The sequence below is a fragment of the Syngnathus acus genome, chromosome 1, assembly GCF_901709675.1.
Source record: "Syngnathus acus chromosome 1, fSynAcu1.2, whole genome shotgun sequence".
NCBI lineage: Eukaryota > Metazoa > Chordata > Actinopteri > Syngnathiformes > Syngnathidae > Syngnathus > Syngnathus acus.
Window position 1 is genome coordinate 1383373 of NC_051087.1, and position 11584 is coordinate 1394956.

The 11584-nt window shown below is 52.0% G+C and overlaps 1 protein-coding gene across 9 annotated transcripts; it reads left to right on the forward strand.

Moving 5' to 3' along the window:
- The first annotated feature begins 93 nt into the window (after positions 1–93).
- fam193a (family with sequence similarity 193 member A) lies at positions 94–10925 on the forward strand. 9 transcript variants are annotated; one of them, XM_037249169.1, is made up of 22 exons: positions 94–498; positions 1561–1635; positions 1968–2213; positions 3112–3281; positions 3370–3537; positions 3602–3881; positions 3962–4086; positions 4196–4343; positions 4416–4490; positions 4574–4639; positions 4718–4827; positions 4903–5142; positions 5377–5524; positions 5589–5696; positions 6142–6444; positions 6537–6804; positions 6955–7293; positions 7963–8245; positions 8324–8510; positions 8589–9564; positions 9697–9778; positions 10100–10925. In XM_037249169.1, the coding sequence occupies exons 1-22, from the start codon at positions 274–276 to the stop codon at positions 10191–10193; spliced, it is 4716 nt and encodes a 1571-aa protein (XP_037105064.1). In that variant the 5' UTR covers positions 94–273; the 3' UTR covers positions 10194–10925. The 9 variants fall into 9 exon arrangements, with proteins under 9 accessions (XP_037105064.1, XP_037105045.1, XP_037105097.1 ...); XM_037249150.1 differs by having other exon boundaries at positions 95–498; positions 4565–4639; XM_037249202.1 differs by having other exon boundaries at positions 95–498; positions 4565–4639; positions 6955–7251.
- Positions 10926–11584: the final 659 nt, after the last annotated feature.

Sequence of the window (11584 nt, forward strand, 5' to 3'; positions counted from 1 at the left end):
GCGGCCCCCGTGTCCAAAGAAACTACATTTCCCACAATTCACCGCGCTACCGGACGCATCGTGACGTCACAACGCCAGCCCAAGCCAAGCTGAGGCAGCGCAGACCCAACCAAAGCAGCCATATTGGTCACAGTCAAGTCGGCTTTTATTTTGCACTTTTCCTCGTCGGCCTTTCCCCTTGTTAAAAAAAAAAATCGTTAAAAAACATAACCCGCGTCCGGCGTCCCACTGGAGAGCCCACAGAGCCTTGACGGCCTGCTGTGTCGCAGAAAAATGAGTCCAACTGATGCTAAGCGAGGGGCTAAACGCAGGAAGAACAAGCGGGGCGGTGGCAGTAGCTGCAGTGCTGTCTGCAATAGCGGCACCAGTAGCGGCGTCATCGGCGGCAAGGCCGGGGTCGCCTCGGCCCTCGGTTGCGCGGGAGCTCCGACACCTGCCGGCTTCCTTGCACCTGCCACGGGCGGCAACATAGGTTCGATGTCGGGCATCAACGGAGAGGTAAGCACCCCCCTCCCCTCCCCTCCCTTCCCCATCAAGCAACCGAGCATGTCGGCACAGGGCGACAGACATATCAACGACGCTAATCTGATGTGGGCCCGAAACTGATGACAGGAAGACGCCTAGCTCTGGTGCCTTTAGCCGGGCGTACCGCTAAAAGCGTCTTTTTCGCGAGATTTTAACTCTTGTAAACTATCCATTTGAGCCTTTATAGCCACCGTAAACATTACAGTTCGAGGAGGTCCAACCTTGTAAAACCGACGTGACCATCTTGGCCACCTCTTAGCTTAACTTTCGAAGCTGATCTTAGCCACACGTTTCCGTCCATTTAAGTCCCTGGGTCGAAATGAAGTTCTATTTCGACTCAAGGAGTGATTCCTCTGATAAAAGGACACACAAGTCAAAAGGAAAAGTGCTTTTCAAAGCACCACGGTCGCACAAATAAACACCAATGCTAACCATGCTAACGGCTGCACTTCCTCGGGCCTAGAGGCGGTTCGGTTCTACTGCTGCAATGTTTACTTTTGAGGTGTGTTTGGGAGTTAAAATAGGATTTCGCACTCGTGATTTCCTCTCATTGTCGTACTTGCACTTTTAAAAATGTGCCTTTTGGTTCGTAGCCGCATATTGCACATGCACTAACCATATAGAAAACATGTATGTCATATTTTCCATTTGCTCTCAGCGTCTCTGATTGATATTCAGTCAAATAGATTAAAATGGAGCCTGTGTATAATCTTCCTTTAACTGATACTCAGGAAATTATGACTTTATAAAACTGGTGCTAATGTCAAAATGTTGGAGCGTCCAAAACGCATAAACAGACAAGAGAATAATAAAGACCAGATGAATTCAAATAAATTACGAAAGCCAAGGACCCGGGTTTACGAAATATTGGTCAAGACTCGGAGCTGACTACAGTTTGCAGATGACGGTCAAGTATGTGGTGTAGTTTGGCACGCCAACCGGCATAAGGAAAAAAAAAATATTTCAGAGTACAAAATGAACTGTAACAGTGTGGTGTCGTTATCTGCTTCTCATTTCTGTGTTGTCATTCTGCAGCTCAAAGTCAACACCAGCGTCATGCCGCAGTTCACCGAAGGACCCGTCAACGCTGATTTCACTGGAGTCCTTCAGGTAACCTTGTCTTTTAATTGCACTTTCCCTCCATTAGAAATGAGAAGAAAGTTCGGGATGATTTCGCACAAGCGCCGTTCATTTGAAGTCCGCCGGAAAGAGTCTCAAGTCTGTAAATAGTCACTTTGTTGCCGCACCTCCGTTGCCATGGCAACATAAGCCACATTCTGCATCGCTTCTTCGTGCTCGCTTCCGAGACCTTTCGAAAGTCTTCTTTTGGCCCGAGATAATTCTTTTAAGTCCAAAATGCACAACAGCTCTCCAAATGGTGTCATCGTGAAGTTCCCAAAGATGAAAACATGCCTTCAAATGAACTTTTCTCTCCACACCAGACGCCCTTCACATTCGGCCTGAATCAGCGAGCCCCGTACACGGCCGGCGACCGCTGCCTCTTGTGCCGCTGCGAGCGCAGCAAAGACGGGCCGTGGCCCTCGGAGGCGGGAGTCCCCGACCATCGGAACGGCGCGCCCGAGTCCGGCCAGCCGCCCGCCGCCCTCCCGCTGCCAATGTGGGTGTGCTCGGACTGCCGGCGCACCGTGGAGAAGGAGGACCGGCACACTGCGCTGGAGCAGCTGGGGGTGAGTCAGTGTTGACCTTGAGGAAGAAAAAAGTCAATCTCAAGTTATCACAATTAGTGCTCGAGATCAATTTCAGGTCAGTAACGGGGATCAGCCGATCGGTGTCGACCTTTCCCCGCTTTGTTTTTGTTTGCGAGTCGCAAAAATAGGGCAAAACTTTATAGCGAGAAGTCAACAAAGAACAAGCGCGGAGCGAAAGGCGCAGCTGAGTTGGGCGAAATGGATGTCAGCTGCGACCCGGCGCGTGAACGTAGCCCAAGGTTTCGTCACTTTCGATTTGTCTTTCGCACCTCGCAGCATCTTTTTGGGTGGGAGCAGGCGCGTTTGGCACGTTTTGCCCCGCAGCTGCTTTTTTTTTTTCCCACCTCCTCCAGTCCTGGCGCGAATTTGAGGCCAATCAGTTCCGACATTCCGCATTTTCCACACAACTGGCGAACAGTCACAGCGACTTCGTCAGCTGTCGAGAAAAGCAGCAACTTGGCCGACGAATGCGGCGAGCTTGTTTGTTTGCCAGCAAACGGATTAAGTTGCCTTATTTGTCGCCTCTTTTGGTTGTGATTTGGTGCGACGTCCTCGCGAGGAGGTAACGTACACCCCATTAGGGTCAAGCGTAACATGTGAAGGACATGTCAAGCCCGCTGATCTTTTCGCTTTGAATAATGACTGTCTTTAAGAATTGACGCTATTGGGGGCTGCCTGTAAAACTAAAAATAGCGGAGGGGGAAAATCTTGTGATTCACCACAACATCGGGCACAATCGCTCTGTTTTTCCCCTGTGTTGGGATTTTTTTTTTTTTTTTCGGAAACGTGCGGCAGGGTTTATCTGCAGTGTTAGTATTTGCGTATTCCGGTTCCTCCTCTCCGTCTCTCATCACACTGACTGTGCTTGTTATTTCAGAGTCAGGACTTTCTTTTGCACATGCCCGTGGGTAACGGCACCCTGGGCCCAGACGCGGCGGCGGCAGCGGCGGACAGACTGAGCGCGCCCACGCCGCCCATGCTCCCCGACCTCGCCCCGCCCGTACCCGGCGACACCGCGTGCGGCTGCGAGGCCTGCAACGAGAGGCGGTAAGCCCCGAGCACAAAATATAACTCCCTTTACTTCGGTGAACTCTATTCTTCGAGCTGTTCATTTTTTCGCTTCCCCGCTCGGCAGAGAGCTCTCGGCAGAGTCGGAACGGGAGACGCAGCAACTGCAGAAGCACTGGTCGGAGGTGCGCTACCTGGTGCGCTGCATCTACCGGCAGGCCGGGACGCCGCTGGCGGACGACCGTGACCATCCGCTGGAGCGTGACAAGGACAGCATGAAGGAGCTGGTAGACAGGTACTCAACCCGTTATTGACGACAGAGGAATTGTCCTAACTGGCGGCTCATTCTTTGAATCCAGCCAATGCATGACATCATCAACCTCCGTCCTCAGACTCTGCGAGAAGGACCCCTACCAGCTATACCAGCGTCTGGAGCAGCAGGCACGCGAGTACGTGCTGGAGATGAAGGTGCGGCTCCTCAAGCACCTCTCGGCCGGCTCCAAGACGCCCCCGGGTCCCGCCGGGGCGGGAGCCGCGGCGGGTCCCCCGCAGGCCCACCAGTTTGTGTCCCTGCTGCTGGAGGAGTACAGCGCCCTCTGCCAGGCGGCGCGCACCATCAGCGGCTTCCTGCTCACTCTGGTCAGTTGCTGGCTCGGCTTCGCCTTTTGTTTTTTTAAGTCTCGTGTGGTTCGACGAGTGTGCTCGCCCTCCCCGCACAGGAGAATGAGCACCTCCAGAAATTCCATGTGACGTGGGAGCTGCACAACAAGCACCTTTTTGAGAACCTGGTCTTCTCGGAGCCCATCTTGCACAGCAGCTTGCCTGCACTTGTTGCACAGCTCAAGTAAGCTTCTGATTCGCTACTAAGAAATACAGAAAGTCAAGCCTTTGCGATCCATCTGAAAAGGATTAGAAACAAATATTAGAAAAGAAGACTCTCATTCCTTTCCCAGACACGGCACGGCCTCGCACGACTCGTACAGCGTGGACATGTACAGGACCTTGCTGGAGAGCTACCAGCGGCTCGAGCAGGAGATGGCGAGCGTGGCCGGCCAGTGGCAGGAGTGCGAGAAGCGGATCGACGACTACGTCGACGAACAGGTACGTCCAACGTGGTTTCGAGGAGAAAAGAAAAAAAAAAAAGGCGTTGAGATCTACGTGTCTCTCTTGAAGTTATTGTTCAAAGTGGAGGGCCAGAGTTTTACCAACCAAAGAACCGAGCCGCGCAAGTCGCCGGTTGGCAAAAACGTAAGCTCCCTCTGTCACCCATTTGATGATCAAACTGAACTCGGCGTGTTTTCAACCGTGCGGGGCTCCCGCAGACTTTAAAGACAAAGCAGCGACTGCTCAAAGAAGACTGGGAGTTCTTCAAGCAGCGGCGATACGTGGAAGAACAGGTGGGCGGGACGGCAAAAACAAAACGCAGAAGAAATGTGCCCGTGGGCTTTTGATACATTTTGCGGTCTTCTTGGCAGTTGCCCAACAATAAGAAGCTGCCATGCGGGGACAACTTCACAGACACCATGAGAATGCTCTCGTCGCGTCTCAGCATTCCGGACTGTCCCAATTGCAATTATCGGAGAAGGTGAGCAGATGATTTTGCTTCACGCCGATTTATATTTGCCTGTTTCATAGAAGCAATTATTTTGTCCGCCCGAAGGTGCACGTGCGACGACTGCAGCCTCTCGCACATCCTGACGTGCGGCATCATGGACTCGCCCATCTCGGAGGACCTGCCCATCAAGCTGCAGGGCGACAACACCCCGCAGGACTACCTGACCCAGGTGCACCCGCCCAGCCTCTCCTCGGGCAGCTCGCCATCGGGCTCCAACTCCAGCTCCCCCATCACCGTCCAGCGGCATCCCCGACTCGTCCTGCCCGCTGGGGACGGCAACACTTTGTGAGTCCGCAGAATTGTTCTTGAATTGTAAATAATTATGGTTTGCGATGGTAACAAATTGCTTCTCATCATTTTCCATAGTACCATAAACAATTGTAAAAAACAAAAAAAAAGGTCCCTTGCATGCTAAACCAAATTGTGCCACAAGGGAGCGCCACCGATGCTAAAATGGAATAGCCTTCAGCTTGCACCTACATTTAAGGCCCGAGTGTTCGTTGCGCTTCCTCCGCCAAGTGTCAGCGACGACGACGAAGTGCCTCCAATGTCCGCCAAGTACGGGGACATGTACCCGGTCAGCGGCTACCATGACAACGGCGTGGCGACGCTCAACGGACACTGCGGCGACGTGAACGGCGGCGTCGGCGCGGCACAAAATGCGGTGGTAAGTATTGCGCTTCCCAGTTTCCTCAGCGTCTCCCTTATGGCACTCTTTTCCCCCGCCGCAGTCACCACGCATCAGCAGCAGCGGTAGCTCGTCGGACGGCGACGAAGAGGAGGTGAGGCGGCAGCAGGAGACCAACAGTCCTCCTCCGTCGTACAACCACCAGCAGCAGGTACATATAAGCTTTTATAGAGTAAGTGGGCCTGGACTATACGTCGAGTTTTTTTTTTTTCTTATTACATTCTCTTTGCCCCAATTTTATTTCATTTTTTTCTAATATTTTTATTTTGTGTGACTTTTGTTCTATTTGGGTATTTTTGGCCTAATTAGACTCATCCCTCATAACTTCATAGTAGTATTTTGTCTTTATTTTCTTTCTAATAATTTTTTTTCTACAGTGTATTTGTTTTTTGGTGTTTTCTAATAATTTTTATTTCCAAGGTGTATTTTTTATTGATTTGTTTTTTGGCCTAATTTCTATCAGTTTATTTTGGGTTTAATTCTCCTTTTTTTCCTGTCCTACAATTTTGCGTGTATTTTTCATTTTATTATTGTTGTAGTCTTTGTTTCGAGTGTCTGTACATTTCTCCTCATCGCTACCAATGTGTCCCCACCAAAAGGTCGAGCAGGTCCAGCACGCGTGCGAGTGCCACGTGTGTAACCAAGACCCCAGTGCCTCTGGCAACATCCTGGGCCCGGCCGGATGCCTCCCCCCCGGGCAACTCCACTCGGCGCCTCCCCCCGCCGCCTTGGGCAACCAGTTCTTCACGGACAACGGCAAGATGGCGGCGACCAACCCCGCCCGTCCCTCCCTCCACCTCTACCCGCACATTCACGGACACCTGCCATTGCACAACTTTTCCCGACCGCTGCTGCACCCCACTCTTTACCCGCCCAGTCCTCCCCTCACGCACAACAAGGTGAAAGCAGCGTGGCGGGATCGCCCGGCGCCCCGAGTCGGTCCACGATCGGTATTGCCAACCTCACGGCTGCTTTGTTTCTCCTCTCCAAGCCTTTGCCACCCAACCTCACGACTAACCACTCGGCTGCCAAGCAGCCGGCCTTCAGCCCCGGGCCGCCCGAGCATATGTACCAGAACAGCTTTGGCGTTGGGGGCAACGGAGGCGACGGTGGAGATTGCGACGGCGGCGGCAACGCGGGCGACTGGAACAGCTCGCTGCCGTGCCTCTCGCTCAACTTTGAAAGCCTGTGGGATGCTGCCGTGATGAAGAGCTTGGATCAATCAATCAGTCAAGTGCTGCTGCCAGAGTTGCTTCAAGGTGAGGCGTGCTTGAACAGCATGAAGGCGACACAACGTCTTTGGCCAGTAGGGGGCGGTATAGTCTGCTGTTGTTCATGGTCAACTGCAAATTGAAATTGTGCCGAGCTTGTATTTGTCTGACCTCAACCGATGTTTTCCTCTTTCCCAGGGGAAATTCTGGACCCTCCCCTGGCCGACGTCCCTCTCCCGCCAACGCCGGCGGTCCCCCAAGCGGACCACCACCACCCCTTGCTTCCCGCCGCCCCCGCCCCCCACCCTTCGTCGTCGTCATCCTCGTCCCTGTCCTCGTGTTCGTCGTCCGAGGCCCGCGATCAGAAAAAGAGCGGCGCCAAGAAGAAGTGTCTGTACAACTTCCAAGATGCCTTCATGGAGACCAACCGGGTGGCGATGGCGACGTCGGCATCCATGGCGTCCGTGTCGTGCACCGCCACCACTGTCCAGTCAAGTAATAACCTACCTATCCACCTAGCATCTAAAACCTCCTTAGGTAATCTGAGATTAGGTTCGTGCTTTTACGAATGGACGTGACTTCGCACGCACGCACGCACACACACAACTAAAGCTTACCTCAGCTCCCTGTTAGAAGAGGTCAATTTAAGGTCACCTGAAAAAGGATATCTGTAGTGCATTTTAGATTCATCCTGAAATGTTGCCCTAACCTCCTCACCAACTTTCTTTTAGCGTAGTTACATGTTGTGATATAACAGGATGTGCCAATGCTAGGACAGGGCTTGCCTGACATTTTGCGGCTTTTGTTTCTGGCAACAAAAAGCCTGGCCAACCCAGTAACCTTTCCACAGTTATATTAACACATCACTCCCCCCCCCCCCGCGCTGTACAATACAAAAATCATGCGTCATGGTTACCACTTTGGAAAGAAGCAGTCAAATAATGATGACTCATGTTTTACGAGAAACGTCTTATCATCTGTGGCGAAACATTTCCACTTTAAAGGACTTTGTGGAACGGCGACAACGTTTTAGTGCGTACGCAAATGTGCGTGTATAATACACACGCGAGCGTTGTTGTCTGTGGGTCCAAAGTTAGAGTGAATGGGACACGCAGTCTGTCATATAAGACACGATGGAAGTTTTACTTTGTAAATGTCCTTCCACGTTTGCTTTCCATCTTCATGGATGTCTTCTTGTGCCCCCAGATGACGTATTTCACAGTTTAGGTAAAGAGGACCACAGGCAAGTCTCCCCAGCCGCCCCCCGAAGCAACCCCAGCACGCTGAGCCCCCTCCCGTCGCTTTCCGCTCCTTCCCTTCCGCCGGCTCCCGCCCCGCACCTCCCCGCCATGGTGCCGCAGTCCTTCCCCAAAATGGCCGCCCCTGCGCCGGACCAGTGGGAGATCCACCCCGGGCTGTGCCTGCCACCGGCCGAGCCGGCCATCTCCTCGTCGGACGGTCCGCTCAGCGCCCCGCCCAGCGTCTGCAGGTAGGTCGGCTTCGTCACGCTTCGAGTGTGACCGCGAGGTGTCGGCGTGCTGAATGTTTAGTCCCGTCCGCCCCGCAGCGATCCCGAATGCGAGGGTCACCGCTGCGAGGGGAACAGGGCGTACGAGCACCCGCCCTACGACGGCGAGGAGAGCCAGGATGAGGACAGCTGTTCGGAACACAGCTCCTCCACTTCCACCTCCACCAACCAGAAGGAAGGAAAGTACTGTGACTGCTGCTACTGCGAGTTCTTCGGCCACGGCGGGGTGAGAACGCAAGATGGCATTTTGGACGTTTAATATCTAGAAGTCACGTGTGAGGTTCTGTAACTTTGTTCCTCGCAGCCTCCGGCGGCGCCGACCAGCCGCAACTACGCGGAAATGCGCGAGAAGCTGCGCCTCCGCCTGACCAAACGCAAGGAGGAGCAGCCCAAACGCGAGGAGCATCAGCCGGCGCCCGAGCGCGACGGCCCGGGCGGCGGCGTGGAGGACCACCGGCGGGTGGAGGACTTGCTGCAGTTCATCAACAGCGCCGACAGCAAGCCGGCGTCCAGCTCCAAAGCGGCCAAGCGGGCTCGCCACAAACAGAAGAAGATGGAGGAGAAGGCCCGGCAGGAGGCCGAGGCGCAGCAGGAGGAGCAGCGCAGGCGGCAGGAAGAGGATGAGGCGGCGCTCCAACGCGAGCTCCTCCGGCTGCAGGAGCACTGCACGGCCAAAAAGAAGAAGAAGGACAAAGCCAAGGAGAACACGGCGCCGACGCCAAACAACCCGCAGCCTCTCAAGCAGACAGCCCAGAACGTGCTGGACCACCTGCGTAACGGCAAGTCGCACCTGCTCCAGAGCTTCATCTGCCCCAAGGACCTCCGGCCGGAACCCCGAGCCAACGACCAGCACGGCGAGCGGGGCTTCTCGCACCTCCACAACGCCGACGGCAAGGTGAAAGCCAAGCCCGCGGCCAAGCTTGTGGCTTGCGAGCACGCCGCCGTCAAGAAGGAGCCGGAAGCCAACGGCGCCGTCAACCCCGCAGAGACCAAAGCCACGCGCAGCGGGCCCGTCGAGGCGCCCGCAACTGCCTCCTCGGAAGCCAGGAGCAGCAACCGGAGCGCCAGTGGGAAAAGGCAGCTGAAGGAAGAGCACCGGCGCAGCCCGCTGGCGTCCAACCCCTCGCCGCCGCTGCATCTTCATCCTCATCATCCTCCCCCCTCCCAGTCTGAACACACGGAGCAGAACGGTAAACCCCCCAGCGCAGAGTCCCCCCAACCCAAAGGCAAAGCCAAGAAGAACAAAAAGAAGAAGGGGGACAAGATGAACACCTCCATAGGTTGGTGTCCTTCTATTTGGGTTCCACGTCATCGACAAAACTAACCAACATTATTTTGACGACTGAAATAGATGTTGGATTTTGTCAAATGCTGCTATGTATTTATATGCTAATCTGTTCTTTTGTGTTCAGATGACGTGTTCCTGCCCAAAGACATCGATCTGGACAGCACTGAGATGGACGAGACGGAGCGAGAGGTGGAGTATTTCAAAAGGTACGCATGTTTTGTCACTGGTGTGGAGTCGGAATTTTAAAAAGCTGACGTGACGTCGGTCGAGATCCGTCCTGTGATGGCGTTTTGTGTTTTCGGAACTATTTTGGAAAAAGTCCTCAAACAGGAGAATCGTTTTTTTAATATTTTCTTTTGTAATTTAATTTCATGATATAAAAGGGGGTCAGACGTGCTTGCATGAAAACAAAAATTGCATCCCATAAAATTGCAATTCAAACCTTCAATATGCTGACTCCCCAAAATGTAGCACCTCTCTTAAAACGGCCGGCTTATTTATTAATTATTCATCATGTGTTTGTTCAGGTTCTGTTTGGACTCGGCCCGGCAGACGCGTCAGCGACTGTCAATCAACTGGTCCAACTTTAGCTTGAAAAAGGCCACCTTCGCAGCACACTAAGTTCAGCCCATCCCTCCAAAACAAGCCCACCACGCGTCTCCCCTTTATACTTTCACTCGCCACCAATCGACCTTTCACCCCGACTGTTTCTCCCCTGACGCTGCCTTGCTTTTTCCTTCCTTCGTTCCTCCCATGCCCCGCACCCCCCTTGCCCGAACGGACCTGCTGAACTCGGAAGGAAAGCAAAATCCGGAATTAGCGCCCCCGCGTGCTTGTTTTGCTTTTCGTCGGCCATTTTCTCTGACTGAACAAGCCATGGTCTGATATGATTACGAGAAAGTGGAAGAAAGAGAATTATTATTGTTAATTAAAAAGCTGTATTTGACATATTGTGGCTTATTATCCCCATGCCCCCCCCCCCATCCCCCCACTACCTCTTCTCCCAAACTCGGCGTCTCAAAAGGGGCTTTGGTCAGCTGGCGTCCACTCCTTTCGCAACCGCTCAGAATACTGACAGTTATTTTCTTTTTCTCTTTTTTTTTTTATAGTTCATGTTAAAAATAAGTAAGAAAAAATGTTACCGGATACATTTTTTTTCCCCTGTTTTTTGACATTGCGTAGCCATCTTGTATGCGCGCCAGTGAGCGAAAAGAGCTCACTATCAAAACGATTATAGAGCGTCTATTGTATTAACACTGAAAAAGCCCGACTGGCTACTTTTTTTAACATATTGTTAAGTAATATGGAATCATGTCTTTCTTTTTGAAAGATGGAATACACTATAGTATGGCAGGCTTGTCGTTTGTTGTCTTATTTTCTGGCATTTATGGATATGATCTGGGGGGGGTAACCTGTTAGCACAAAACTAGTTAGCTACTAGTTCGATTAACTTAGATTCCCAACCCATGTTTTACATAAGTAGTGCAGCATCTGTGCTTTTAGTGGACAAACTTGTGTACATAGTTATATTTGAAATATGCTTAGTGGTGAATTAGCTTAGCATAGCAATTGCCTTCAGTGTTAACCAAGCATTTACGTTTCTTGAGTAGACATAGCAAGTATTTCAATATGCTTAGCATTTAGCTTTGCCATAGCTTAACTCGGGGGACTACTCACAATTACGTTAATGTATTCAACATTTCCATTTTATCTTTTCATTTTAGATATATATGACAAATATAATACAAAATCAGTATGTATATTTTTTTAAAATCATATTTTAGTAATTGTGGCGTGATATTCTGACTCAGACAACTTCCCCGTTCATCCTTGCTGTGGGTTTGTGAATGGATGAACAGTACATATCTAAGAAACAAATTCAAGTGCAGGTCAGGGCGATTTCTGGGCCGAGATAGCCCGCAAATTTTGAGCATGATAAACGAGATCCAGTAAAAGTATGCAGCCGCTCACACCTCACATCGGGTTTGGTTATCATCAGACAGTGCAAAGAG

Bases quoted from the DNA above. Each gene is read 5' to 3' on its own strand.
- fam193a (XM_037249150.1), top strand. From the start codon at position 274: ATGAGTCCAACTGATGCTAAGCGAGGGGCTAAACGCAGGAAGAACAAG. The intron at 3,282-3,369 runs GTAAGCCCCGAG...CCCGCTCGGCAG, and splicing joins GAGGCCTGCAACGAGAGGCG to AGAGCTCTCGGCAGAGTCGG. The intron at 8,246-8,323 runs GTAGGTCGGCTT...TCCGCCCCGCAG, and splicing joins GCCCCGCCCAGCGTCTGCAG to CGATCCCGAATGCGAGGGTC.